This window comes from Cherax quadricarinatus, chromosome 76 (genome assembly GCF_038502225.1).
Source record: "Cherax quadricarinatus isolate ZL_2023a chromosome 76, ASM3850222v1, whole genome shotgun sequence".
Lineage (NCBI taxonomy): Eukaryota > Metazoa > Arthropoda > Malacostraca > Decapoda > Parastacidae > Cherax > Cherax quadricarinatus.
Window position 1 is genome coordinate 21956569 of NC_091367.1, and position 25992 is coordinate 21982560.

Sequence of the window (25992 nt, forward strand, 5' to 3'; positions counted from 1 at the left end):
GTTTATTCCGCATACCGCTCACTTTAATCGCAAAAATTTTGCCTCGCATACCGCTCAAAAACCCGCTCACCGCTGTTCGTCCGAGACGCGTCCAATGTGCGCCTTAGCCAGCCTCACATGTTCCGTCGGTGGCATTGTTTACCAGCCAGCCTCCGCGGTAGCATCCAAGCATACAATCGTAACATTTCGTATTATTACAGTGTTTTTGGTGATTTTATCTGGAAAATAAGTGACCATGGGCCCCAAGAAAGCTTCTAGTGCCAACCCTACAGCAATAAGGGTGAGAATTACTATAGAGATGAAGAAAAAGATCATTGATAAGTATGAAAGTGGAGTGCGTGTCTCCGAGCTGGCCAGGTTGTATAATAAACCCCAATCAACCATCGCTACTATTGGTGGTACAGCTGCTGCTGCTGCTGCACTGTCAGCTGCTGCTGCTGTAGCATCGTCTGCTGCTGCTGTAGCATCGTCTGCTGCTGCTGTAGCACTGTCAGCTGCTGCTGCTGCTGTAGCATCGTCTGCTGCTGCTGTAGCATCGTCTACTGCTGCTGTAGCATCGTCTGCTGCTGCTGCTGCTGTAGCATCGTCTGCTGCTGCTGCTGCTGCTGCTGCTGCTGCTGCTGTAGCACTGTTGTTGGTGTGGCTTATTGAGAATATACCAAGAAACAATTAACCCCAGAGGATTTGCCACCCAGGATAACCCAAAAAAGTCAGTGTCATCGAAGACTGTCTAACTTATTTCCATTGGGGTCCTTAATCTTGTCTCCCAGGATGCAACCCACACCAGTCGACTAACACCCAGGTGAACAGGGAAAAATGCCTGGAACTAGTGCTCATATTGGTGAATTTAACGCCAGCAAAGGTTGGTTTGAGAGATTTAAGAATCGTAGTGACATACACAGTGTGATAAGGCATGTTCTGGAAGAAAATAGCAAACAGGACCTACAGTACTCAGGAGGAAAAGGCACTCCCAGGAAACAGTGTCTCATCAGTCATTGCTGCATCTTCAATAAAGGTAAGTGTCATTTATTCTTCATTTAGTAGACTAGTACATGCACAATATATACTGTTCATGTACTACTCTACTATTGTACATGTATCCTTCTCTTTGTGTGTAGGAAAATGTATATTTCATGTGGTAAAAATTTTTTTTTCATACTTTTGGGTGTCTTGCACGGATTAATTTGATTTCCATTATTTCTTATGGGGAAAATTCATTCGCATACCGATTATTTCGCATACCAATGAGCCCTCTTGCACGGATTAAAATCGGTATGCGGGGGTCCACTGTACTTGCAAGCACTAAAATAAATGGAATATGATGAAATATTTCGTTGGAGCACGTGAGGGGACCTTCGCTCACTGGTAAACAATGCCAGACTGGCTGCCGCCACGGCTCACGCCGTGGGTACGCGTCCCGGATGAACTACGACTCGCGAGTCAACCTATGAAAAGCGAGTCCATGTTTATACGAAAATACCCCTATGATTGGCAAAATTTACGATTGCCGGGAACTACGAAAAGCGAGGGACCACTGTACAGTGGACCCCCGGTTAACGATTTTAATCCGTGCAAGAGGGGTAATTGTTATGCGAAATAATCGTTATGTGAATGAATTTTCCCCATAAGAAATAATGGAAATCAAATTAATCCGTGCAAGACACCCAAAAGTATGAAAAAATTTTTTTTACCACATGAAATATACATTTTCCTACACACAAAGAGAAGGATACATGCACAATAGTAGAGTAGTACATGCACAGTATATATTGTGCATGTACTAGTCTACTAAATGAAGAATAAATGACACTTACCTTTATTGAAGATGCAGCAATGACTGATGAGACACTGTCCTGGGAGTGCCTTTTCCTCCTGAATACTGTAGGTCCTGTTTGGCATTTTCTTCCACAACAGGCCTTATCACACTGTGTATGCCACTACGATTCTTAAATCTCTCAAACCAACCTTTGCTGGCTTTAAATTCACCAATATGAGCACTAGTTCCAGGCATTTTTCCCTGTTCACCTGGGTGTTAGTCGACTGGTGTGGGTTGCATCCTGGGAGACAAGATTAAGGACCCCAATGGAAATAAGTTAGACAGTCTTCGATGACACTGACTTTTTTGGGTTATCCTGGGTGGCAAATCCTCTGGGGTTAATTGTTTCTTGGTATTCTCAATAAGCCACACCAACAACGGTGCTACAGCAGCAGCAGCAGCTGACGGTGGTACAGCAGCAACAGACGATGCTACAGCAGCAACAGACGATGCTACAGCAGCAGCAGACGATGCTACAGCAGCAACAGACGATGCTACAGCAGCAGAAGCAGCTGACGGTGGTACAGCAGCAACAGACGATGCTACAGCAGCAACAGACGATGCTACAGCAGCAGCAGACGATGCTACAGCAGCAACAGACGATGCTACAGCAGCAGCAGCAGCTGACGGTGGTACAGCAGCAACAGACGATGCTACAGCAGCAACAGACGATGCTACAGCAGCAGCAGACGATGCTACAGCAGCAACAGACGATGTTACAGCAGCAGCAGACGATGTTACAGCAGCAGCAGCAGCAGACGATGCTACAGCACCAACAGATGATGCTACAGCAGCAGCAGACGATGCTACAGCAGCAACAGACGATGCTACAGCAGCAACAGACGATGTTACAGCAGCAGCAGACGATGCTACAGCAGCAGCAGCAGCAGACGATGCTACAGCAGCAACAGATGATGCTACAGCAGCAGCAGACGATGCTACAGCAGCAGCAGCAGCTGACAGTGCAGCAGCAGCAGCAGCTGACAGTGCAGCAGCAGCAGCAGCTGACAGTGCAGCAGCAGCAGCAGCAGCAGCAGCTGTACCACCAATAGTAGCGATGGTTGATTGGGGTTTCTTGTACAACCTGACCAGGTCGGCGATACACACTCCACTTTCATACTTATCAATGATCTCTTTCTTCATCTCTATTGGAATTCTCACCCTTATTGGTGTAGGGTTGGCACTAGAAGCTTTCTTGGGGCCCATGGTCACTTATTTTCCAGAAACAGCACCGAAAACACTGTAATAATACGAAATATTCCGAGTGTATGCTTGGATGTTACCGCGGAGGCTGGCTGGTAAACAATGGCACGGGCGGCACATGTGAGGCTGGCTGAGGGCGCACATTGGACGCGTCTCGGACGAAAATCGGTGAGCGGGTTTTTAATCGGTATGCGCGGCAAAAATTTTGCGATTAAAGTAAGCGGTATGCGGAATAATCGCTATGTGATGCCATCGTTATGTGGGGGTCCACTGTATATTGTTTGAATGACAAGCGTCCCTTGAACAGAATCAAGGACTCAACAACAATGTTCTTAAGGGATAAAAGTAGGCACTGAATTTCTGCTTCATGTAGATAAACACTTCCCGAATTTTGTATAGAAGGTCGTTTCTGTTGGGCCTATTCCTGTCTGAGAAGTGCAACATTTGTAGCAACAGAATGAATCTGTTGCAGGGAAGGAGGTCACGGAAGACAGGAGTACTGATAAAGTAGTCTGTGGCCCAGTAGTTACGTATATTGTTCTTATAGGTATGTGGCATAAGCATGACAGTGACAAGGAATAAATATATTTCATCCACTGTTGTATCTTTCCATCTGCGCAGCCGTGACGATTCCCCAGCCTCTGGTGTATTGTCCATGATATAGTGGTAATAATTGTTCGTCTGGGTCACTATCAAGTTCATTATAGCCTCGTCAGAGTATAACTGGAAAAAGTCTAGCTCTGTAGACTCCTTCGTTATGGGACATTCTGGCAGGATACCACTTCCACTCGCATCAAAATTAAAAGGCTCTAGCATGAATATACTTTGTGTCCAGTTCCACTCTCGGTCACATGGTGCAGGGTGGACCTCTGGCATGGGGCGTGGGGGAGCAGGAGGGGGGGACAGGAGTGGAGGCAGTACATGGTTGAGGGGGTACCAGGCAGTCTTTTGTCTGTCCACCCACTGCGCTATGTGGTCCAGGCACTGTGCCGCCCACCACTATTTCCTCCATCCCTGCATATTCACCTTCATGATCAGTTTCACTATCAATGGCAGGGGTTTTGGATCGTGACCTGCCACGACCCTTGCCGCCGACTGCAAATGGCACACTGCCTGAACGTAGGTAATGACTCCTAAAAGTACTCTTCACTGGTGAATAATGAACTTCACTATCACTAGACAAATCCTCTAATGGCATAAAATCAATCTTATCATCACTTACATCACTTTCGCTATCACTAAAACACCGGAAAAATGATTGGTGCTTGGCCCAGGGTCTTGTGTGGCCACACTGGCCACCCCAGAAGTGCTTGGCCCAGGGTCTAGGCGACTCAGGCCTATTGCGCCAATTTTGAAGGAATGAAAAACAAAACGTAAACATATGTTTGGGGCAGTAGCAGTAAAAAAGTGTACACGTATATACGTTTGGACCGTTTACGGGTTAATGTCCTGATCACTGAAAAAAGGCTTGCCCCTCCCTTAATATAGACAAATGCAAAGTTCTAAATGTTGGACAGGAAAATAACCATGCCACATATAAACTAAATAATGTAGAGCTTAATATTACTGATTGCAAAAAGGATTTAGAAGTTCTAGTTAGCAGTAATAAGTGTTCGCAATAAGGCGAACAGAATCCTTGGCTTCATATCAAGAAGCATAAATAATAGAAGTTCTCAGTTTGTTCTTCAACTCTATATATCCTTAGTTAGGCCTCATTTACATTATGCTGCACAGTTCTGGTCACCATATTACGGAATGGATATAAATGCACTGGAAAACATACAAATGAGGATGACAAAGTTGATCCCATGTACAGTGTATTAGAAATCGTTCCTATGAGGATAGACTGAGGGCCCTGAATCTGCACTCTAGAAAGGCGTAGAATTAGGGAGTATATGAGTGAGGTGTATAAATGGAATACAGGAATAAATAAAGGGGATGTAAATATCTAGCCAAGACAGGGCTCGCAGCAATTGTTTTAAATTGGAAAAACTCAGATTCAGGAAGGATATAGGAAAGTACTGGTTTGATAAGAGTTGTGGACAAGTAGAACAAACTCCCGAGTACCGTCATAGAAGCTAAGATGTTGTGTACTTCTAAAAATAGGTTTGATAAATATATGAGTGGGTGTGGGTTGGTGTGAGTTGGATCTGACTAGCTTGTGCTGATGGGTCTGATACTTTGCTCATTCCTTAAGGAGATGTGACCCGCCCTACTAGGCTTGGGCTGGTGGGTGACTTTTGACCTGCCGTGAATGGGCCAGTAGGCCTGCTGCGGTGTTTCTTCTTTCTTATGTTCTTATGTTTTTATAAAAATATCGTAAGGTTTATTAACCCTTAAACGGTCCAAACGTATATATACGTTCACTCGCGTAGTGCCCCAAATTTTTTGAGAGAAAAGAAATTGTCTTTTTTTAATAGGAAAAAAGAGCATATGGTACCCAGGCGTCCTCAGTTATTTTAATATGGCGCACAGTGAGTGTGCACACCCATTCTCTCATGTCTAGGTGACTCAGGCTTATCGTGGCAATGTTGAATGAATGACAAAGAAAACGTATATATACGTTTGGGGCGCTACGCACGTGAACGTATGGTGTATGGTGCACTTAATGAAGCGTGAATGTTGTAGAAAAGGTGAATTTATAATTATTTTTTTTTATTAATAATGATTGTTAAGACAATGGGTATGACTACTACCCTGAAACATCAACCCAGTGTAGTTCTGTTGCAGTGGGACTCAAAATATTAAGAAAACCTGGTTGCCAAGTTGATTTGCACTCAATCACTTCAACTCGGTGACATTCATCTGTTACTTCAAATTTGTCATGGTCTACCCAAAGGATTCTTCCAGGGGGTCAGTGCCCCCACGACCTGGTCCCAGACCAAGCCTCCCAGCGGATTAAGATCTGATCGTCTAGGCTGTTACTGCAGTGCAGTGTATGACCCACAGCCCATCTGGTCAGGAATTGATTTGAGGAACTAGTTAAGCTCCCTCTCGAAGACAGCCAGAGGTTTGTTAAAGAACAAAAAGGCACAATATCGTGACTGGACCAATACACAAATGATATGCACGTAGGAGAGAGGAGCTTATGACAACATTTTGGTCCAACTTGGACCATTTACATTTGTTATTTTCCTTTATGCACAGAGGTAGTTCCTTGAAGATGTACTCGCTTGTGCCATCTCCCAAATCTCTTGCTTTCTTATGGAGTGATTCCAGTGTGCAGGTTTGGGAATAGTCCCTTAAGGATTTTCCAGGAGTAAAATATAGGGAATGCATTGAATTGATTTTGGGTGTTCCCCATAGTTTAGATGTGTGAGTGTATACAGACAGTGAAAGTTATCTGTACATTTTCTAGCTGAGCAGTCTTGCCTGCACTGAAGGGAGCTGTTAGTATACAACAGTATTCCAGCCTGGAGGGAACAAGTGGTTTTAGTATCAGTATTGGCCCAGCATTCCTTGTTTTGAAAGTTTGTTATCCTGCCTATCATTTTTCTTGCTGTAACAATAGCAACATTGTTGTAATCCTTGAATGTAAGATCTGACATCATTACTCTCAAATCTCACACAAGAAGCTTTAGCTGTATTGGATGATGCGAGTTTTTCCTATAATCCATTTCAGACTTTCTTTCCTCCATTCTTCCATAGTTTATCAACTGAAACTTGTCCTTACTGAACATCATATTATTGTCTAAGACTCGCTGGAAAATTTGACTTGTATCCTCTTCAGGATCATCATGTCTGATGGGTGCCACTTTCATTGACATTCTGGTGTCATCAGCAAAGAATGTTAAGGTGCTGTGATTTATGTCCTTGTCTATGTTGGATATAAGAATGAGAAACAGAACCTGTTTTGTTCTGCGAACAGAACCGGTTCAAGGGGATGAGATGCATTGTGGAGATCATTGATATATTAATTATATGAGGAAAGGCTGGGTTGACTGAGACATACATTAGAACCTCGGTTGTCGACTGCATTACTTGGTGAACAAATCAGGTTGAGTATATTGTGAGCCATTAGGAAGAGGTAAACTCACTTATGAATTATTTTTTTTTTAGAAGATTTTAGATAGTAATGGTAAGTTGGATATTGGCCTTTAGTTATTTACTTCAGTTGGATCACCTCCTTTGTGTATGAGGGAACCCCTTCGGTGTCAGTCCCGTAATTTTTTTTTTATTAACACATCGGCTGTTTCCCACCAAGGCAGTTTATTGTGCATCCCATATCCATCCTGTGGACGGTAGCGCAAGAGCATATGGATACACAAAAGGCCTAGGAACTAGGCCCCAGAAGGGTTAACAGGTGTACATTTGGATTTATATCTACAGTTCACTTATCTTTTACAAGCAAATTTAGGAAATTTGCTTAGTATATCTTGTATCTTATTTTCATTAATAAGATATCTTGACTTGTCACATAGGTTATTATAGGGTGGCCCGAAAAAGAAAAACTTTCACCATCATTCACTCCATTACTGTCTTGCCAGAGGCACCCTTACACGGCAGTTGTAAAACTGAAACATTAACACCCCCTCCCTCAGAGTGTAGGCACTGTACTTCCCATCTCCAGGACTCGAGTCTGGCCTGCCAGTTTGAAAATGAAAATTTTTTTCCTTGCTAAGCTTACAATGTGTGGTTTACATATTATAAAATATTAATTACAAAGAAGGCCACTAGCATGCCCAGGCATTTCAGGCAGACAAATCCTAATTCTTACTCTATATTGATGCAGGTCATGGAGCAGTACATTTTAATATACCTTATTGCATACTGATGTAAACGTTAGGTAACTGAAGTGATTAATTAGATTTATAACAGTGAGGTAGTACAAAATATATAACAGTATTACAATTAGTAAATTTAGTAATAGGAATGGTTTTGTCTTGGCATGATACACTGTTTCTATTAAAGCTCCTATATTGGGAGAGTATCTTAGGCAAATTTAGGACTAACTGAATCCCTTCATATATGTTACCCTGCTTATATTCCAACAGCACGTCAAGTCCTAAAAACCACTTGTCTCCATTCGCTTCTATCTAACACGCTCACACATGCTTGCTGGAAGTCCAAGCCCTTTGCACACAAAACCTCCTTTACTCCCTCCCTCCAAACTTTCCTAGGCTGACCTTTACTCTGCCTTCTCTCCACTACAGATTTATACACTCAAAGTCATTCTAATTTGTTCCATCCTCTGCATGTCTGAACCACCTCAATAACCCCTCCTCATACCTCTTGATAATAGGTTTGGTAATCCCTCACCTCCTAATTTCCAAACTATGAATTCTCTGCATTATATTCACACCACACATTGCCCTCAGACACGACATCTCCACTGCCTCCAGCCTTCTCCTTGTTGCAACATTCACCATCCATGCTTCGCACCCACATAAGAGCATTGGTATAACTATACTCTCATACATTCCCCTCTTTGCTTCCATGGACTAAGTTCTTTGTCTCCACAGACTCCTCAGTGCACCACTCATGTTTTTCCTCTTGTCAGTTCTATGATTCACCTCATCTTTCATAGACCCAGTGTTGGTCACATAATAGTACAAGGCCGAAATTCTAGCAGCTTCAGATCTTGTGGGAGAAAACTGGTAGGCCTACATGAGAGAGAATGGGTCTGTGTGGTCAGTGTATACCTGGAGTATACCTGGAGAGGGTTTCGGGGGCCATCGCCCTCGTGGCCCCATCTGTGACCAGGCCTTATGGTGGATCAGGGTCTGATTAACCAGGCTGTTGCTGTTGGCCGCATGCAACCCAACATACGAACCACAGCCTGGCTGGCCAGATACTATTTTTAGGTGCTTGTCCAGCACTGTCTTGAAGACAGCCAGGGGTCTATTGGTAATCCCCCCTTATGTATGCTGGGAGGCAGTTGAGCACTCTTGGGCCCTTTACACTTATTGTGTTGTCTCATATCATGCTTGAGGCGCCCCTACTTTTCATTGGGAGAATGTTGCATCTCCTGCTAAGTCTTTTGCTTTCATAGGAAGTGATTTTCATGTGCAAGTTTGGTACTAATCCCTCTAGGATTTTCCAAGTGTATATAATCATGTATCTCTCCCACTTGGGTTCTAGGGAGTACAGGTTGAGGAATTTAGGTGTTTCCAGTAGTTGAGGTGTTTTATCACTTGTGTGTGCCATGGAAGTTCTCGGTACATTTTCTAGGTCAGCAATTTCACCTACCTTGAATGGTGCTGTTAGTGTCCAGCAATATTCTAGCCTAGATAGAACAAGGAGGAGTGTCATCATGGGCTTGACATCCCTAGTTTTGAAGGTTCTCATTATCCATCCTGTCATTTTTCAAGCAGATGTGATTGATACAATGTTGTGGCCTCTGAAGGTGAGAAGCTCTGACATTATCACTCCCAGGTCTTTTACATCAGTTTTTTTGTTCTGTGTCATTGGAATTTGTTTTATACTACGTTTTCCATATCAGAATAATTGAAATTTCTCATCATTGAACTTCATATTGTTTACTGCTGCCCATTTAAAGATTTGGTTGATATCCACCTGGAGTCTTGCAATGTCTTCAATTGAGGACACTGTCATGCAAATTCGGGTGTTGGGCTTTCATCCCTTTCTGTGTCAGATATGAGGATGGGGAACAGAATGGGAGCAAGTACTGTGCCTTGTGGAACAGAGCTTTTCACAGTAGCCACTTAAGACTTTACTCTGTTTACTACTACTATTTGTGTTCTGTTTGTTAGGAAATTATAGATCCAACTACCAACTTTCCCAGTTATTCCATTATCATGCATTTTGTCTGCTATTACAACATGGTCACACCTTTCAAAGGCTTTTGCAAAGTCTGTATATACTACATCTGCATTTCGTTTGTCTTCTAGAGCATCCAGGACCTTGTCATAGTGATGACACCTTGTTTGTCATGCCACCATAATGCCATAATGTCGTTGGCAGCAAACATCTGCACCTCACCACTTACGAGGGCCTGCATTGAACCTAGGCATATGTTTATGATTTGCACACACTGTACCACACACGTCTGTCATATTCACTCACGAGAAATCACTGAGTATGGGGCTTGTGTACCAATTATCAGTATGTAATGTATGCCCCTTACCAGATATGGTTCCATCGTTGTTCTCACCACATCACCCGAGATACCCAATAACTTCCTGGTATCTTCTAATGTTTTACTTCCTGTGTACACAATTATATCCAATACTAGACCACTGTCACAGTCACAAAGCACAAACAACTTGATACCAAAGCATTTCCTCTTGCACAGTATATACTACTTGAACAAAATCTAAGGCTTATCAATAACAAGATTCTTGAACGGATTAAAATTCGTATTGAACCTCTGTTTTAGATACATAAAAACATTCCTAATCTTGTATAACCTGTCATTTCTGTCAGGCCTTGTTTTGTCAGGGAAGTGTAGCATACATAACAGTAGGAGAAATCTGTTGATTGGGATATTATTATTGAAGGCTGGGATGGAAATTAGGAGATCTGTGGACCAGTATGAATTGATATTATTCATTCATTCATTGGGGATTTGTGAGTACTTCTGGCCCGGGTCTTCTCCAGAGGGCGACCTGGTGCTTACACACATGTAGCATAAGCATTATTGTGGCAAAAAACAAATCCATCTCGGCCACCATGGTCTCCTTCCACCAGTGTAGTCATGACTGTGGAAAAACATTGTTTGCCATGGTGTTATCAAAGTACCTGTTGCTGTCCCTGAAAATAATTGCCTTCAGGCATTCCTCAAAAAGAGTTCAAAGAATTCCACTTCACTTGCAGTGTTTGGGAGAGACAGATGATCAAACCAAATGCAAATTGTGGTCAGGCCTATGGTCACTGTCTTGAACACTGTGTTTAATTCTCCACCTATTGAGGAATATAGAGTTAGTATAATAACCTATGACATGTCAAGATATCTTATTAATGAAAATAAGATACCAAATATACCAAGCAAATTTCCTAAATTTGCTTGTAACAGATAAGCGAACCGTAGATATAAATCCAAATGTACTCGTTTTGGAGCCTAGTTCCTAGGCCTTTTGTGTATCTATATGCTCTTGCACTGCTGTCCACAGTATGGATATGGGTACACAATAAACTAGCCACTTTAGTGGCAAAATCTAAAAATCTAATCTTGCAGTGTTACCAAGGATACAATTTGGCAGGATTCCACTGTGATTATCAAATTGATGGGGCTTGGGCACCACCACCTGTTGTAGGTTACTAAGGTAAATTAAATCTAACACTAACTTAGCTTTAATACATATAAGTACAGTGGACCCCCGGCATGTGATATTAATCCGTTCCTGAGAGCTCATCGTATGCCGAAATTATCTTCAGGCGAATTAATTTTCCCCATAAGAAATAATGGAAATCAAATTAATCCGTGCGAGACACCCAAAAGTATGAAAAAAAAAGTTTTACCGCATGAAATATTAAGTTTAATGGCATTAACACAAACTGAAGAAGACATGCACAGTAAGTAGTACTCTACTAACAATAGAATACATGACACTTACTTTAACCCTTTCAGGGTCCAGAGGCCAAATTTCAAAGGGTGCACCAGTGTCCAAGAATTTAAAAAAAAAAATTTATTTCTTATGAAATGGTAGAGAATGTTTTTGTGAAGGTAATAAAACAAAAAGTACGAAATTTGATGGAAAATTGACGAAATTATGCTCTCGCGAATTTTGATGTGTCAGCGATATTTACGAATCGGCGATTTTGCCGACTTTGACTCCCATTTTAGGCCAATAACATTATTCCAGTCGAGCAAATTCTTAGCTATTTCACTAGTATTACTTCTATTCTATCGATTGAGAACAAGAAATCGCCAAGTCAACTATTTCGACTACAAAATAAAGTGATTGGAAATTGGTAATTTGGCCAGTTTAACACAAAGTTCAAAATATTCCAATTTCAAAATAAGGTCCAGAATAAATAATGCAGACATTCCTGGGACTAAACTAACATTTGCTCTGCTCATTAGTTATGTTTTCAGGCTTTACAAATGAATTCCATTTTGATTTTTTATTCACATAATGAATTTTTATTCAAACCAAAAAATAGAATATTTACTGTTATGCAATATTGTAATAATTGTATAAATATCATCATCACATTTGTGAATGTATATTAGAACCACCAGCTGGCGTGTATTAGATGTGTGAGGTCGTTTGTTTACTCTTGAACATCGACAAAAATTTAACATTTTTGCTACTTTGAGCTCAGTTTCAACCCATTTCCAGTAATAAAACCAATCAAAATCATCTCCATTTCTGTAATATGTCTTCCATTCTATCAAATGAGACCAAGAAATCGCAAATACAACTATATAAAAGATATGAAAAAACACTGCAAAGTCGCTGTTTTAATCGAAAATCACGGTCTCAGTTTTTTCTCTCATTATACACTGTGTGCTGCAGGATTTGTTTATGTGGTGCACACATACCACATAGATGTATTCTCTCATATTTAGGCCCAAATTTATCACTCACAGCTTATCAGAGTGAGCTGAGCTCATGGCGTAGATCTACGGTTTGGACCCTGAACGTAAAGCCGTAGCTCTACGGGACAGACCCTGAAAGGGCTAATGAAGATCTGGTGATGATTGATGGGATGGGAGGAGGGGAGAGTGTCGAACTTCTTGTTTAGAAGGGGAATCCCCTTCCATTAGGACTTGAGGTATCAAGTCCTTTTCCGGGGTTACTTCTCTTTTTCTTTTAATGCCACTAGGACCAGCTTGAGAGTCAGTGGACTTCTGTCGCACAACATATTTGTCCATAGAGGCCTGTACCTCTCGTTCCTTTATGATTTGTCTAAAGTGGTTCACAACATTGTCATTGTAATAGTCACCAGCAAGGCTTGCAATAGCTGTGCGAGGGTGATTTTCATCCATAAAGGTTTGCACCTCAAACCACTTTGCACACATTTCCTTAATCTCTTTTTTCAATTCCATACTAACTCTCACCCTTTTTACCACAGGGATGGCACTAGAAGCTTTCTGGGGTCCATGGTGACTTATTTTGTAGTTACAAGCACTAAAAACACTGGGATAATATGAAATGTACCGAATGTATGCATAGATGCGACCGCACTGGCTGGCTTGTGAATGCTGGTGCTGAGGCCAGACATGGGACACGTCTCGGACGAATCGCATGAGGCGAGTTTTTTAACGTGAGGCGAGGCAAAATTTTTGCGTTAAAATGTATCGTATGCCGGATTTGACGTATGCCGATGCCATCGTATGCTGGGGATCCACTGTAGTAGTATATTAAACATTGACCTGTGGAGGCATCATTGCTAGGCTAAGTCTTATGAATTGAAAATATATATCGAATGTGACACCTCAAAAGGCATCATCTCCCCCCAACTGGAGGATGGTTTTTCACACCACTTTCTGGCACATGTGATTTATTATCCATGCCATTTGTAGCACATCATTGTCACTTTCATTGTCTCTTCCTAGTGTGGGGCCACAGGATGTTCTCAGTCCCCTTGGAATTGCATGCGGCACACAACCAAACCTCATATGGCGTCATATAAATTGACACTTCACTAGTGAATATTTGTGTTCAGTGTTTCTACTCAAATGGTCATCAAGAGCTAGGAAGTCAAAATCCACTTCACTGTCATCACCATTACTCACATTTGAGCCTTGGCCATGGGGAAATATAAGCTTATGCTTAAGGTGTCCCAGACAACCTTTCCTAGGTCGACCCCTAGTTCACCTTCCCTCCACTACAGATTTATACACACTCGAAGTCATTCTATATCATTCCATCCTCTCTACATGTCCAAACCATCTCAATAACCCCTCCTCGGCCCTCTGGATAATAGTTTTGGTAGTCCTGCACCTCCTCGTAATCTCCAAACTACTGATACTCTGCATTGTATTCACACCACACATTGCCCTCAGACATGACGTCTCCACTTCCTGCAGCCTTCTCCTTGTTGCAACATTCACCACCCATGCCTCACACCCATACAAAAGTGTTGGTATAACTCCACTCTCATACATTCCCCTCTTTGTTTTCATTGACAAAGTTCTTCGTCCCCACAGACTCCTCAGTGCACCACTCGCCTTTTTTCCCTCATCGATTTTGTGATTCACCTCATCTTTCATAGACCTATCTGCTGATACATCCACTACCAAATATCTGAATACATTCACCTCCTCCATTTTCTCTCCCTCCAATCTGATATCCAGTCTTCCGTTACCTAAATTTTTGGCTATCCTCATCACCTTACTCTTTCCTACATTCACTTTCAATTTCCTTCTTTTACACACCCTACCAGACTCATCAACCAACCTCTGCAACTTCTCTTCAGAATCTCCCAAAAGCACAGTGTCATCAGCAAAGAGCAACTGTGACAACTCCCACTTTGTGTTAGATTCTTTATCTTTTAACCCCACACCTCTTGCCAACACCCAAGCATTCACTTCTCTCACAACTCCATCTATAAATACAGTGGACCCCCGGTTAACAATATTTTTTCACTCCAGAAGTATGTTCAGGTGCCAGTACTGACCGAATTTGTTCCCATAAGGAATATTGTGAAGTAGATTAGTCCATTTCAGACCCCCAAAGATACACGTACAAACGCACTTACATAAATACACTTACATAATAGGTCGCATTTGGAGGTGATCGTTATGCGGGGGTCCACTGTATATTGAAGCACCATGGTGACAACACACATCCCTGTCTAAGGCCTACTTTTACTGGGAAACAATCTCCCTCTCGCCTGCATACTCTAACCTGAGTCTCACTATCCTCGTGAAGACTCTTCTTTTTCAATAACCTACCTCCTATTCCATGCATTTGCAATATCTGCCACCTTGCCCCCCCTATCCACCCTATCATACGCCTTTTCCAACTTACACTAGCCCATCTGTCCTCCAACAGTTGTTTATATCTTACCCTAACTGCCATATTTTATAAACCTTCACCTCCCCCTAATTCTACACCTTTCTAGAGAGTGCAGATTCAGGGCCTCAGTCTATCCTCATAAGGAAGTTTTCTGATACATGGGATCAACTTTGTCATCCTCCTTTGTACGTTTTCCAGTGCATTTATATCCATTCTGTAATATGGTGACCAGAACTGTGCAACATAATCTAAATGAGGCCTAACCAAAGATATGTAGAGTTGAACAACCTGAGGACTTCTGTTATTTATACTTCTTGATATGAAGCCAAGGATTCTGTTAGCTTTATTGCGAACACTTATGCACTGTTGTCTTGGTTTCAGATTACTGCTGACCAGAACTTCTAAATCCTTTTCACAATCAGTAATACAGTAGTATTAAGATCTACATATAGTTTATATGCAGCATGGTTATTTTCCTGTCCAACATTTATAACTTTGCATTTGTCTATATTAAACTGCATCTGCCACTTCTCTGACCACTTTATCAGTCTATTCAAATCATCTCTTTGCTCTACAAATCATTGTAAACCCTCACTTTAAACTACCTATGTATATATACTTCCTACAATATGTCAGCAACATTGTAAACTTGCAAGGAAATAAAAATCTGAATATGAATCCTGGAGTGCTCTAATGTCCTCATTAGAATGAATTGGAAAGTGTATTTGGGTGTCATCAGCAAATTTGCTTATGTTGCTATTTATTCCCTCATCTATGTTGTTTGTGTAAATTTTGAACAAGGGGTCAAAGACTGACCCCTGTGGAACGCCACTTGTGACGTGCCCCCGTTCTGATTTCTCCCCATTTATTCAAACTCTCTGCTGCCTATTTGTCAACCATGCCTCTACCCAGGAAAAAATTTCTCCTCCTGTTCCATGTGCCTTAAGTTTCCTCAATAGCCTCTGATGTGGAACTCTATCGAAAGCCTTACTGAAGTCCATATACACATTATCATATTCATTGCCATGATCTACATCCTCAAATACCTTAGTGAAAAAAGTTAGTAAATTCATAAGACAGGAACGCCCCTTTGTAAAACTGTGCTGAAATTCATTAATGAATTTATGCCTTTCAAGATGGCTATGAATTGCCTTGGCAATTATTGCTTCCATAAATTTTCCCACTGTGGAGGTAAGGTTTATTGGTCTATAGTTCGAAGCTAGGGACCTGTCGCCTGCCTTGTAAATAGGTATTACATTTGCCATTTTCCACTTTGGCACTATGCCAGATTATAGAGATAGGTTGAAAAGATTAACCAAAGGATTATTAAGTTCCTTTTTACATTACTTTAAAATCCTTGCAAACAGTTCATCAGGGCTTGGGGATTTGTTAGGTTTTAATTTCTCTATTTGTCTGAGGACCATGTCACTAATTACCCCAATCATGCATAGTTTATTATTATCCTGTTCTACATAATTTATTATTTCTGGAACTTCACTGGTATCTTCCTGAGTAAACACTGAGAGGAAGTAAGTGTTGATAAGTTCATATATTTCCTTATCACTATCAGTGATCTAACCTGAGTTACTCTTAAGTGGGCCCATCTTGTCCTTAATCTCACATCTGTATGACTGAAAGAACCCTTTTGGGTTAGTCTTCGAATCCCTTGTGACTTTAGCCTCATAATCTCTCTTTGCTTTTCTTATTCTTTTTTTTCTCTCTCTCTTTAATTGAATATATTGGGTTCTTAACTACCCATTCCCTCTTTTGATTTGCCTATATATGCCTTGTTTTTGACCAGTGAGATGTTTTAATGTATTCATCCATTTGGGATCATTTTTGTTAGACCTAATTTCCCTTCTCTGAACAAAAGTTGTCTGGGCAGCTAGAACTATGCTCTGAAATATGTCATATTGGCATCCAACACCACCTACTTGATGCATAGTCAGTCATCGCAATTTAGCCCACCCAGGTAATTTCTCAGTCCCATGAAGTTGGTCAAGCGGAAGTCTGTGCAGAGACTTGATTACAGTTATCTCGGTAATTCCATGATATATTGGAACTAAGTGATTTGTGACTGAATTCTCTAAGCTAATCATTAACCTCAAGATTATTAATTAGTGATCCTTTAACATGACTCACGAAATTGTAATGACATGATTGCAATCAAGCCATACCACAGGTGGGGATAGAACCCGCGATCAGAGAGTCTCAAAACTCCAGACCGTTGCGTTAGTCACTGGACCAGCTAGCCACAATAAGATTCGTCCAACTAGGTATATTTCTACACCATAGGAAGGTTAGCATAGGCACCACTGTGATCACAAATGAAAGTTTTTACAGACGAATCTCCAGCTAGTGTGGCCGTGACGAACTCTAGCTCAAGTCCCCTCAAGGCCGTTAACATGATTCACAAAATCATAATGACACAATTGCAAACAAACCATACCATGGGGACTTGAGCTAGAGTTCGTCACGGCCACGCTAGCTGGAGATTCGTCTGTAAAAACTTGCATTTGTGGTCACAGTAATGCCTATGCTAACCTTCATATGGTGTAGAAATATACCTAGTTGGACGAATCTTATTGTGGCTAGCTGATCCAGTGGCTAACGCAACGGTCTGGAGTTTTGACTCTCTGATTGCGGGTTCTATCCCTGCCCGTGGTATGGTTTGTTTGCAATCATGTCATTACGATTTCGTGAATCATGTTAACGGCTTTGAGGGGACTTGAGCTAGAGTTCGTCACGGCCACGCTAGCTGGAGATTCGTCTGTAAAAACTTGCATTTGTGGTCACAGTGGTGCCTATGCTAACCTTCCTATGCCTTTGAGGGTCGCTAGGCCCTCTCAGAGACTTGTTCTCAGGGTCGCCAAAATTTCAAAAAAAAAAAAAAAATTTTTTCTTATGAAAAGATAATCTTTTCCCGATCATAATGACACCAAAAGTATGAAATTTGATGGAAAACTTATGGAATTATGCTCTCGCAAAGTTAGCGGTCTCAACGATGTTTACGCATCGACGATTTTGCCCACTTTGAGCCCTATTTTCGCCCAATTCCAGTGTACTGGTAGACAAAAATCATAACTATTTCACTAGAACTCCGTTTTTTTCTATCGAATGAGTACAAGAAACCACCCATTTACCGATTTCAACTATCCAATAAAGTGGTCAGAATTTAGCAATTTTGCCAATTTCACACAAATTTCAAAAGATGCCAATTTCCAAATAGGGTCCAGAATAAACAAGAAAGACATTCCTGGCACTAAAATAACATTTCCTCTGTTCATTAGTCACATCCCCAGGCCACTCTTACATTTCTTTTGCTTTCCACTTTGAATTTTTATTCTCACAAAAAATAGAAGATTTACTGTTATGCAGACTACTGTATTAGTGTAGAAATGGTATAAATAATACCAGCACACTTGTGAAAGAATATTAGACTCACCAGTTGACGTGTATTGGATGCGTGGCATGATTTGTTTACTTTTGAACTTCGGCAAAAATCGAACATTTCTGCTACTTTGAGCTCAATTTCAAGGTACTTTTAACCCTTTGACTGTCGCAACCCCCAATCCTGAGGTGTCTCCTGGTGTCGCAAAATTTAAAAAAAAAAAAAAATTGTTTTTTCTTATGAAATGATAGAGAATCTTTTCCCGATTGTAATGACACCAAAAAAACGAAATTTGATGGAAAACTGACGGAATTATGCTCTCGCGAAGTTAGCGACCTCGGCGCTGTTTACAAATCGGCGATTTCGCCCACTTTGAGCCCTATTTTCGGGTAATTTCATTGTTCCAGTTGCCCAAACTCATAGCTATTTCTTTAGAACTTCATTTTTTCTATCGATTGAGTACAAGAAACTGCCCATTTACTGATTTCAACTACCTAATAATGTGGTCAGAAATTTGCAATTTGGCCAATTTCACGAAAACTAAAAAATATGACAATTTCAAAATAAGGTCCAGAATGAACAATGCAGACATTCCTGGCTCTAAAATAACGTTTTCTTTGTTCATCAGTCACGTCTCCAGGCCCCTCTGATATTACTCTTGCTTTCTATTTTGAATTTTTATTCAAACAAAAAATATTAGACTTACTATTATGCAGACTACTGCAATGCTGTAATAACTGTATAAATAACATCAACCCATTCATGACTGCATATTAGAATGGCTAGTTGGACATTTATTGGACAATGGCATCATTTGTTTACTTTTGAACATTGGTAAAAATCAAACATTTCCCCTACTTTGAGCTCCATTTCTAGGTTCTTTTTATAGTAAAATCAATCAAAAACACCTCTATTTCTGTAATATGTTTTCCATTCTATCAAATGAGACCAAGAAAACGAGAATACAACCATAAATACTATACGAAAATAGACCACAAAGTCGGCATTTTAATTAAAAAAACGGTCGGAGTTTGTTTTTTCTCATTATGCACTGCGTGCTCCAGGATTTTTTTTATATGGTGCACACTGACCACACAGACCCATTCTCTCACATGTGGGCCTACCAGCTTTCTCCTGCTTGATTTGAAGCCGCTAGAATTTATGAGTATATATACGTCAAACACGGCACCTCGTAAAACGTATATATACGGCCGCGACAGTCAAAGGGTTAATTGTGAAACCAGTCAAAGTCATCTCAATTTCTGTAATATGTTTTCCATTCTATAAAATGAGACCAGGAAAACTAGAATACAACCATAAATACCATACGAAAATACAATGCAAAGTCGCTGTTTTAAACCAAAAACATGGTCAAAGTTTTTTTTTCTCATTACGCACTGTGTGCTGCAGGATTTTTTTTATACTGCACACACTGACCACATAGACCCATCATTCTTTCATATGTAGGCCTACCAGCTTTCTCTTGCTAGATTTGAGGGCACTAGAATTTATGTGTAATAGTACGTCGAAAACCCTGGCGCGTAAGCCGTACTAGTATGGCTGAAACCCCGAAAGGGCTATGGTGTAGAAATATACCTAGTTGGACGAATCTTATTGTGGCTAGCTGGTCCAGTGGCTAACGCGACGGTCTGGAGTTTGAGACTCTCTGACCGCGGGTTCTATCCTCGCCTGTGGTATGGTTAGTGATCCATTGTTGGCAAGAACCAAGTAGAGCAGGTTGTTTCCTCTAGTTGGTTCTGTCACAAACTGTTTTTAAAAGCAATCCTGAGCCATATCAAGTAAGTCACTTGACTCAAGATTTTCTGTCGCACTGTTCCAATCAATTTGTCTAAAGTTAAAATCTCCCATTAACACAAAATTTTCACATCTAGACACCTTATGAATTTTGTCCCATAGCAGCTTACTGCAGTCCCTATCAAGGTTTGGGGGCCTCTAAATCACACGCAAAATTAATTTTTCACGACCCTCGAGAAACTGTAGCCAAACAGGTTCTGTGTTCGACGTTTCTAATCTTAAATCTTGTCTAACACAACAATTTAAATTATCTCTGACATACATCGCCATTCCACCACCCTTCCTGTTGACCTTATCAATGTGGAATAGTTTATAACCCTGTATATTGCATTCAAAAGGCATTTCTCTATTTTTCAAGTTGAACCAGGTCTCTGTTATAGCAATAATATCTATATTACCTGCACTTGCAAGTAATCTTAGCTCATCTATCTTATTTCTTAGACTCCTACTACAGTGGAACCCTGAGTTTCGAATTTAATCCATTCTTGGAGCTAGTTCTAAAGTTGAAACGTTCGAAAGTTGAAGCAATATTTCCCGTAAGAAATAATGTAAATACAATTAGTCCATTCCAGAAACCCAAAAATATTAAAAAAAAAAAAAAAATACATTTTTATAGAGATTACGTTATAGTTTTTCATACAACAAAAATACATAGTACAATTAGTAATTGATAAATAAAAATTTAAATAAACATATAAAATAACATTTTTACTTACCTTTATTGAAGACTGTTGATGGCATCTGGAAGATAGAGTAGTGAGGGAGCACATATTGTTTGGAAGGGGAATCTCCTTCCATAAAGACTTCAGGTAACAAGTCCTTATCTGGGGTTACTTCCCTTCTTTGTCTTTTAATGCCACTAGGACCAGCTTGAGAGTCGCTGGACCTCTGTCTCACAAAATAACTGTCCACAGTCCTCTGTTTCTGGTGCCTCTTTAAGATGTCCCGGAAGTGGGACATGGTTCTGTCACTGAACTTGTTACAGAGACGGCTTGTTTCAGCTTGCTCAGGGTGGTACTTCTCCACAAACTTTTGCACATCATTTTACTTGGCACAAATCTCCTTAGTCTGTGAAGACGGCATCTCATCCACTCCCTCCTCCTCTGAAGCAAGTTCCTGAGCTGTGGTCTGATACTGTTCCATATGAAGCTCTTTCAGTTCTTTAGTGGTTAGCTCTTCTCTGTGGTCGTCCACAAACTCTTTCACATCCTCACCACTCGCCTCCAACCCCATGGACTTGCCCAATGCCACAATACCTTTTACAACAGACAGAGGGTTGGCAGGGTCAGGGTCAGCCTCAAACCCTTCAAAATCCCTCTGGACGACACATTGCGGCCACAATTGTCTCCAAGCAGAGTTCAAAGTCCTGGAGTCACTCCCTCCCAAGCCTTACCTATAAGGCTTATGCAAGTGTAGATACTGAAGCAATTCCTCCAGAACTCTCATATGGTCAACTTAGTGTCTGTGTTTACTTCAAAGCCCTTTTCAAACACTGTTTTTGTGTGGAGTTTTTTGAAGTTAGAAATGACCTGTTGGTCCATGGGCTGGAGGAGAGGCGTGGTGTTAGGAGGAAAGAACTTCACTATGATGAAACTATTCCCTAGACAGTGGGTCTACCAAGTTTGGAGGATGTGCAGGAGCATTGTCTAGAAACAGGAGGCACCTGCATGGTAAATTATTTTCTAGGAGGTATTTTTTCACACTGGGGCCAAACACTTCATGGACCCACTCTTTGAAAATTTGCCTCGTGACCTATGCCTTATTTGCTTTCCACAAGACACACAACTTGTTCTTAATGACACTGTTTTTCTTAAACACACTGGGATTTTCTGAGTGATACACCAGTAAAGGTTTCATTTTAAAATTCCCACTAGTGTTAGCACAGAACAAAAGAATTACCCTGTCTTTCATAGACTTGTGTCCTGGGAGTGCCTTTTCCTCCTGAGTAATGTATGTCCTCTAGGGCATTTTCTTCCAAAACAATTGAACACTTATTGGGATTTGAATTTTTCAGTGTCTATGTACCCCTTAAAATCATTCACAAATTTTTCAGCCGCCGCTTGTCTGAACTGGCTGCCTCACCATGCCTTACGACACTGTGCATGCCACTAGGCTTCTTAAATCTGTCAAACCAGCCTCTGTTGGCCTTATATTCACTATCAGCACTGGTTCCAGGAGTTTTCTTTACAAGACTGGCATGCAACTGCCTTGCCTTTTCACAAATGATTGTCTCAGAAACACTGTCACCCGCCGTAGCTTTATCCTTGATCCACGCCAGCAACACCTTCTCAACCTGATCGACTGTCTGTGGTATATTTTTGGTTAGCATATCAACACTTTTTGCAACATTAGCTTCTTTGATTTCTTTTCTCTTCTCCAGGATAGAAGCAATTGTTGACTTGTTTTTCCTGTACATTCTGACAAGCTCCACAAGTCACACACCACTCTCCTATTTTTCTACTATTTCTTTCTTCACATCTGTGGTGTTTCTCACTTTCTTTACCACAGGGGTACCACTAGCAAGTTTCTTAGGGCCCATGGTAGCTTATTTCACAGTTGCACAAGCACCAAACTGAATGAATTAATAGTGAAATGTTTGAATGAGCACGCAGGTTAGTGTTCAGTCAAGCATCAACAAAGACGGACTGGCTAACGACGCCTGTGCGGGGACGCGGACAGAGTGGGCAAGCAGACAAGTCCAGTACCCAGCGGTGCGAAACACGGGGCGTGTTCGATACTCGGGACAAAATTGGTTCGAATAAAGCGTTCGAAACTCGAAGGGTTTGATAGTTGATATGTTTGAAACTCGGGGTTTCACTGTATTTTTATAGTAAACCTTAAGGGAGCTAGTCACTCATTGCCCTTTACTATCTCTCTTTGTTTGTTGAGCAGTTGCTTTGCCTTTACTAGCAACTGTACTTTGAATATTGTCTTTTAAACATATCCCTGGGGTATCCTGGTAATATCTGCTGTTTTCAACCCTTGTACCACAGCCTGATTGTTTCCTACAAACATCCATACCTCTATAATCTACTTATTTCAAAACTACAGAGAATAGTTAGTGTTTGTCTTGGTGTTGTTTTACACTTTATAAACAGGAAACTCAGTGAATGTGACCCAGGTGCAGCATGTGGACGTGCCCATTTGTTTTGTTTTTTAATTCAGTTGGGTTAGTTCTTAGGTCAGATGTATAGAGCTACTCATAAAATATGTATTTATTTATTTATTTATTTATTTATTTATCTGTCTTTGCAAACAGTACATTGAGATTTTATATTTACAATAGTGGGTTGCAGTGCAAAGAGAGCCTCTATTATGCCTAGACATTATGGGCCAACTTAACATTTTTACATGCAAGAGAGAGAGAGGAGCAGTTCTGCCAGAATACAAGATGGGTAACGGACTTCAGTTTCACATATTGCAGGACTGTAATGTAAAGATAATAAATACAATTTATTCTAGATTTAATCGCAATTTTTTCTTCATTACAGAGTGGAATGGCCCCATGGGAAAGTGAAAGCAATTCTGCAAATTTTGCAGAAGGGCTTTCAGGGGCTGTGGCAGCAGCTGTAGCAGCTGCCTCACAACCCCAGCAACAAAGACAACAACAGTTGGTGAGTGTTGAATTACTTCTCTGTGTTGAAGGTGTCATGACTAAAGGTGTTAAAATCTCCAGCTTAAAATTTGTATCAAGTTTCCTTCTCTTCACTTTCATTATGATTTACTTAATTTTTTAACACCTTTAGTGGCCACAGAAGTATTGTGAACATGTTGAGGAGGTTAGTGCTTTGTAATGCAGTCAAACTGAGATGTGTTTATATTGTATGTGATTAAATTTGTGAGAGTGTATGTGCATGCTAGGACATGAAATGTGACTGCGTGTATGTGTGTCGTATGGAAACCAATGGTAGGCTAGACTTAATTCTAACTGGGCACAACATAACCTGCAATATGATAAACTGGGCACAGTATATCCTGCAGTATGATAAACTGGGCACAATATGTCCTGCAGTATGATGAATTGAGCACAATATATCCTGCAGTATGATAAACTGGGCACAACATATACTACAGTATGATAAACTGGGAACAGCATGTCCTGCAGTATGATAAACTGGGCACAACATGTCCTGCAGTATGATAAACTGGGCACAACATATCCTGCAGTATGATAAACTGGGCACAACATATCCTGCAGTATGATAAACTGGGCACAACATATCCTGCAGTATGATAAACTGGGCACAACATATCTTGCAGTATGATAAACTGGGAACAGCATGTCCTGCAGTATGATAAACTGGGCACAACATATCCTGCAGTATGATAAACTGGGCACAACATATCTTGCAGTATGATAAACTGGGCACAGCATGTCCTGCAGTATGATAAACTGGGCACAGCATGTCCTGCAGTATGATAAACTGGGAACAGCATGTCCTGCAGTATGATAAACTGCGCACATCATTCATGGAAGCGTAAATCATATGTTCCAGTGAAGCTTTGTATAATGTAATTTATATAGAACAAACATTTATGACCATCTTGTTACAAATTTCTAAGAGTTGTTGAACTCCATGAAGTGTTTAGTAACATTGTGGTAGACACCAAGTGTGGAGGCTGTTGTTGACATACTCTATGATATACAGTAGGGTCCCGCTTCACAGCGTTTCACTTTACGGCATTCTGCTAATACAGACCACTTTACGGCGTTCTGCTAATACAGACCACTTTACGGCGTTCTGCTAATTATGACCAAAACTCTCTACGCCTCCTCCTGTCTTTGTAATGTGGTCACCGCTCCCCACCCAGTTTATTTAAATTCTCCATTATGTTTGGAAACTTTCCAAAATTTCAAGTGTTTTAAAGTTATTTCATATTTTATATTTTTTTTTCATTAACACATTAGCGGCTTCCCACCAAGGCAAGGTGACCCGAAAAAGAAAAACTTCCATCATTGTCTTGCCAGAGGCATGCTTGCACTACAGTTATAAAACTGCAACATTAACACCCCTTTTTCAGAGTGCTGGCACACTGTACTTTCCATCTCCAGGAATCAAGTCTGGGCTGCTGGTTTCCCTGAATCCTTTCATAAATGTTACCTTACCTACACTCCAACAGCACGTCAAGTCTTAAAAAACATTTGTCTCTATTTGCTCTTGTCTAACATGCTCATGCACGCTTGCTGGAAGTCCAGGCCCCTCTTACACAACCTCCTTTACCCCCTCCCTCCAACCTTTCCAAGGCCGACCCCTACCTCGCCTTCCCTCCACTACAGATTCTCTGCATTATATTCACACCACACATTGCCCTCAGATATGACATCTCCACTGCCTCCAGCCTTCTCCTTGTTGCAACCTTCACCACCCATGCTTCACACCCGTACAAGAGCGTTGGTGCTAAATATACTCTCATACATTCCCCTCTTTTCTTTCATGGAAAATTATACTTGTGTAACTGTACCTAAGTATGCTTACTGTGCTGGCATGCAGGTACACATCAAAATCACTAAGGGTGTCTTATTAGTCTTGAAGACACCATTTTAACCCTTTGACTGTCACAAGCCCCTTTCTGAAACTCATTCTGTCGCAAAATTTTTGGAAAAAAAAAAATCTTATGAAATGATAGAGAATATTTTCCCGATGGTAATGACACCAAAAATACAAAATTTGGTCGAAAACTCAGGGAATTACACTCCCACGAAGTTAGCGGTCTCGGCGACATATACGCATTGGCGATTTTGCCGACTTCGAGCTCTGTTTTTGGCCAATTCCATTGTTCCAGTTGACCAAACTCGTAGCTATTTCTTTAGAACTCCATTTTTTCTATCAGTTGAGTACAAGAAACCGTCTATTTACCGATTTGATCTACCCAATAAAGTGTTCAGAATTTTTTTT

The 25992-nt window shown here is 40.9% G+C and overlaps 1 protein-coding gene across 18 annotated transcripts in view; it reads left to right on the plus strand.

The window, feature by feature from the left end:
- The window catches only part of LOC128703657 (protein tramtrack, beta isoform), a gene marked incomplete at its 5' end in the record, with an annotated part of 506533 nt that overhangs the window by 21307 nt on the left and 459234 nt on the right, over nucleotides 1-25992 (plus strand). For all 18 annotated transcript variants that reach the window (XM_070101378.1, XM_070101377.1, XM_070101374.1 and 15 more), the window contains 1 exon segment: nucleotides 23587-23709. In XM_070101378.1, the coding sequence (XP_069957479.1) occupies nucleotides 23587-23709 (123 nt within the window).